Source organism: Octopus bimaculoides, chromosome 22 (assembly GCF_001194135.2).
Source record: "Octopus bimaculoides isolate UCB-OBI-ISO-001 chromosome 22, ASM119413v2, whole genome shotgun sequence".
Taxonomy (NCBI): domain Eukaryota; kingdom Metazoa; phylum Mollusca; class Cephalopoda; order Octopoda; family Octopodidae; genus Octopus; species Octopus bimaculoides.
Genome location: NC_069002.1, coordinates 3932528 through 3938015, shown reverse-complemented (window position 1 = coordinate 3938015; position 5488 = coordinate 3932528). Strand labels below are relative to the sequence as shown.

Below are 5488 nucleotides of genomic sequence, written 5' to 3'. Positions count from 1 at the left end.
TATATATATATATATATATATATATATATATGTATGTGTATATATATATATATGGGTGTATATATACACATACATACATATATATATATACATATATACGATGGGCTTCTTTCAGTTTCCGTCTACCAAATCCACTCACAAGGCTTGGTCGGCCCGAGGCTATAGTAGAAGACACTTGCCCAAAGTGTCACGCAGAACCATGTAGTTGGTAAGCAAGCTACTTACCACACAGCCACTCCTGCGCCTATATATATATATATAATGATCATGAAATCAGTATTAGCTTATCTCACTCTTTCTTGCGAAACCCCTAGGAACCTTTTGCAGAACCCTAGGACGTATTGGTTTCATATCCAACATTCACAGTGGCTTTATTTTTGTGGCCCAAAGGGGTGACCAATAGTTTTATAGTCCAGGGATATACCATATTTGAATAATAGATAGGATAGTCATGGTTGGAATAGAATTAATCATAGATTGGTTCGTTCAGGGCTGACCTACAGCTAAATGACATCAATACAGCTGAAGCTTAAAAACAACAACAGACATGACCTTTGAATATCTATCATCAATCTTACTATAATACCACGTTAAATAGCTCTAAGCCGAGCCAACAGCTACAATGTATTCAAAACAAAAAAAATTACAAGGACACAATATTTGTGAATTTTAGTACTTTTTTAAAAAACAGAACTATTTTTATATCATCTTCATCTTCAATACTGTCTTGTGTTTTCATAAGCTGTATTATTCCTGTTCAAGAGGTTCTGTGTACTGATGCACATTCGACACTAGCCAATTCTGTTTCTACAATAAGTCAATATTCATAGCAAGGTCAGCATCTTCACTAAATCCATCTATCTATTCATTTTTGCTGCCCACTATTCCTGGGAAAGTTGTTGGGTGGGTAACCATCTCAGGTGCCTCCTCCATAAGGTCATACCAGAAGCAGTCATCATTTCAGCTTTCTGCTAGATACCTAAGCATGACTAACTGATGCTAAGGATATCATTTAACCATCTCACACTTAATCTACCACTAGGTCTCCTGCCAGATGGCATTATGCCTTGAAGAATCTGTCTTGTGACCCTTTCCTGCAGCCTTCAAGTGACATGTCCATAATACCAGAGCTGTGAACTCTTAATCCTTTATCATTTAAACCTGCCATATTCAATCGGTCCCTTTTGCCGAACTGCTAAGTTACGGGGATGTAAACACACTAACATCGGTTGTCAATTGATGGTGGGGGGACAGACAGACACACACATTACATGGCAGTAAAACTTCAGCCAACACCTTTGGTCAGCAGACTGATGCTTGAGGGTCACATCAAGTGGCAGAAGCCTGAACTACAATGGGCTTGTCCCACAGAGAATGCTTCCGGTTACTTTTTGGTATCCCCTTGTATACATACATACATACATACATATATATATATATATATGTGTACAATAGGCTTCTGCACAGTTTCTGACAGCCAAATTCATTTACAAGACATTGGTTGGCCCAAGGCTATAGTAGAAGACATTTGCTCACGGTACATTGCAGTAGGATTGAATCCAAAACAATGTGGTTGCAAAAGTGGGCTTCTTAACCACACAGCCATGCTTGCACCTAAATGGAAGTAATTTACGAAAGGAACATTTTAACATTAAAGTGACTAACAGACCTACTTGGTAATTTGTTGAAGATCCTGTAAGATTTGAGCTCAAAGCCATTTGTAAATGCTCAGTGTTAACTCTTTAGTATTCAGATTGTATAGTTTTAGAATGACATTGTAGTGTAGGTGTGAAAGGCTGGATATGGTCAGTTTGAGCATAAAAACAGGTAGAATTTTTAGGCTGGATATGGCCAGATTATATACCAAAAGGTTAATCCATTCCCTTAGCGGTGGTATTAAAATATCTGATATATAAGAATTTGTAAGTAGCGTTACTCTAAAATTATATTTGGATTTTTAAATAATCTCTTCCGGGAAATATAGGTCAGATGAGTCAACTAGATAGTCATTCAACTTGCTAGAAATAGCAACTAAATTTTCTCAAATCGCACCCTATTATCCTGAAAAAAGGAATGGACACATTGGACAATGTCATCTTAAGCCCTTTTGTTCTCTATGGAACATAAACCATTGATGACTTTCTTGATTCTGAGCTGTCTTTTTGGTAAAAAGAGACCAATAGTATAAGTACCAGATTTAAAAAAGTAAGTACCAGGGTAGATTCATTTGGCTAAAATTCAAGGTGGTGCCCCAGCATGGCCACAATCTAATGATACCAACAAGTAAAAAAAATTTGTTGCACACAATGAAAAACTTAGGCAGAAACATAAATACAATACTTTTATTTCATTTCATGAAAGATGCTAAATAATATATACAATAATGATTTCAAATTTTGCATAGGGCCAGGAAAATTTAGCAGGAAGGGGTATGTTGATTACATTGAACCCAGTGTTCAATTAGTATTTATTTTATCAACACGCAAAAGGATGAAAGGCAAAGTCAAGCCTGGTGGGATTTGAACTTGAATGCCATGATAAAACTTAAAAAAAGAATTCCAAAATGTAACGTGTCAAAATGTCAGTCCTTTTGCAAATATTCTTTCTTTTTCATTACAGCTCCATTCTTAGATCTGAAAGAAGAAAAAATAAAAGAAAAGAAAAAGAAAATTTAACTAGTCCAATAATCTGATGGTGTGTATAATTTTCTCCATGACAAAACATGCTAAATGGCTTTGTTGCAGGTACTCCAAGCATATTTGAACTGATAATAACTTTGTGTTAGAGAAATTGATAAGGCCTTGGTGACACAGGACTAAAAAGATCTCACAACCCCATGTTTTCTCCCTTCTTTTACCATCCACTTCACATTGTGTAGTGAATGAATTTTCACTTGGCACCCACACAAGAGAGGTTATCAAATCCTCAATGAGGGAGGACTAAGAGATTGCTCAACCCTACTTCACCTTTGCTCACTTGCAATCACTTTAGCTGGTGCACGGAGAAGGGAGGCTTTCCATCATGGCACTGGGACATGATGAGGGAAGAGCCTTTTACAACAGTAAGCAGAGAGAGTAGTCGGCAACCTGAGATGCATACTTTTGTTTGGGTAAAGTGATTGAGAAAAGGAACAGCAGAAGGCTGGAGTGGGTAGGTGAAAAGAGCAAGAGTCGGATGGTAAGGACAGTTATTAGGGGACAGAGACAAGAAGAGAGTGATGGGCAATAGCTGAGGTGGACAAAGCGAGAGGAGGTGATGAGTGAGAAAAAAGTGGTCCAGAGGAGAGAGAGAGATAGAGCGGGAACTGAACCTAAGACCACATGGTTGGGAAGCAAGCATTTTAACCACAGTCAGGTCTTGCACCTATCAATAATCAAACACACACATTCTAAGGAAAAATTTTGTAAAATAAGACATACCACTCTCTTTGATCATAGCACCTTCCCAAGTTTTCTTCAGTTGTTTCAAGAAATTTTCAAATATCTCCACACCTTCCTTCAAAGAAGTTCTCTTATAATCTAAAAACAGAAAATTGAGTCGAAGAAGAGGATTCAAGAGAAATGCAAGAATTATATTTGTGAAATTCCACAGCAGAGAGAGAGAGAGAAAGAGAAAGTGAAGACTCACCTTTGATCTTCAAATTTTCTTCATTCTCAGAAGTTGTGTTTATTTCATCAATCAGTTGGCTAGAGAAAAGGAAGACAAACTTAGACAATTTGATATTTTGTCAATCGGAATTATCTGTATTGAGTAGGACAGGCAGTGACTGCATGAGGGAAGAAGAGAGAACAGGTCTTAAATTTGGAAAGGAGAAGATTAGTGTATGTATCTTTTACTTACGAGATGGTTGGAACTGCAAACGGATCAAAGTTTTCCACATCTGTTTGATCTATTGGGACACAAACTCGACCTGCAGATAAACATAAGCCATATATTTTTATTTTGCTTAGTAATTTCTTTTTTTGGAACGCTGAATCTTGAAGCAGACGAAGCTGTACGAAGGTGGGCTGAAAAGTTCATAGGCTGACCATGAAGAAGTGATGCTAGAGCTGTGAAATCTTGCATGAACTAATTTTAACTCTCCTTGTTAATACCTGCATTGTATTTTTCCAGGTAAACTGACATCTGACAGTTCAAAGAAGACTTCAAAAGTTGGCCGCACAGGGATCTGAACTGAGACAAAAAGCTTTGCTGTACTGCCTATCTCATGGTTATGTGGTTTTGAGTTTGTTTCCACAACATGTCACTAAGAGGAAGTGTCTTCTATTGTAGCCTTGAGTTGATCATTATTTTCTGAGTGGAAATCATGAACAGAAACTGTAGGAAGCTTGTTGTATTATATACAGGGTGGCCCAAAAATAGGTTTATAGATATTCAAATATCTCTTTTGCATTAACAGTTTAGATCTTAATCATAAAATATGAAACCATTATTCTATGCTAATTTAGTTAATTTTGTAAGTGTTATAAAATGTTTTAAAAGACATTTAAAATGCCTACGTGATAATTGTAAACCTGTTTTTGGGGCCACCCTGTATTTATATATATACACTAGCAATGAGAAAAATGTGAAACAGATGATGATGATACTTGACAGATCAGACCATGAGCATTAGAATGATTATGTTTTCTAAAATTACCTTGTCTTGGAGGGACAAGAATTATTTTCTGGTTCTGATAAACAGTCAAAGAGATTAATCTAAGTGAGAAATTTCCTGTTCCTCCCTTGCAATTCATATACAGAACAAACATACCTGTCTTTGGGTGGACGCTGAACGGTGACTTTAACAAATGGTTCACACCTCTACTGACGTTGACATCAAGACGAGGATAACAATATTGCAGCATAATCTCTTTCAACACCCGACCGGCATGGACACCCTGAAAGAACATAAACCTAATATGAAAAACACACACACGCGCATTTGTATATCAGTGTTTAAGGGGTTTGTTTCACAAACATGCTGTTTTAGGAACAGTTTCACTAAGCAGCACTTTCTGGTATTACTCTGGGCTGACAAATGCCTTGTTAGTCTGGATGGAAACTAAATGAAGCCCATTGTGTAGGTGCATATATAAATTAATACTAATACTAATAATACTTTCTATTATAGGCACAAGGACTGAAATTTGGGGGAAAAGAGGGCCAGTTGATTAGACTGACCCCAGTATGCAACTGGTACTTAATTTATACATAAGAAATGGTACTGCTACTTACTGGCCTTTCCAGTTCTTTTGTCAGGAGATTCCACCTGGATATGGAATTGTTTGCAGACAACAGGATTTTCTGGAGATTATCATTTCTATGTGACTCATTAAAGAGAATTAACGTAGACAAGTCAAAGAGGTGCAGAAACAGTAACGAAACAAAAGGGGTGGGTGAGTGCAGGGGTGGGTGAGTGTTTAAGAAGCTTGCTTCCCAGTCACCCATTCTTCAATCATAGATCAACAGGATGAGGAGGAGTTCATTCTTTCTCTGAGACCATCTC

The 5488-nt window shown here is 37.2% G+C and overlaps 1 protein-coding gene across 1 annotated transcript in view; it reads right to left on the bottom strand.

The window, feature by feature from the left end:
• Positions 1-2328: 2328 nt before the first annotated feature.
• The window catches only part of LOC106867717 (DNA primase small subunit), a 9777-nt gene continuing 6617 nt past the window's right edge, over positions 2329-5488 (bottom strand). The window contains exons 7-12 of the mRNA XM_014912679.2: positions 5218-5306; positions 4754-4880; positions 3841-3910; positions 3628-3686; positions 3420-3518; positions 2329-2633 (exon numbers count right to left, since the gene is read on the bottom strand). Coding sequence (XP_014768165.2) covers positions 2614-2633; positions 3420-3518; positions 3628-3686; positions 3841-3910; positions 4754-4880; positions 5218-5306 — 464 coding nt within the window. The 3' untranslated portion in view covers positions 2329-2613. The remainder of the gene's footprint in view (positions 2634-3419; positions 3519-3627; positions 3687-3840; positions 3911-4753; positions 4881-5217; positions 5307-5488) is intronic.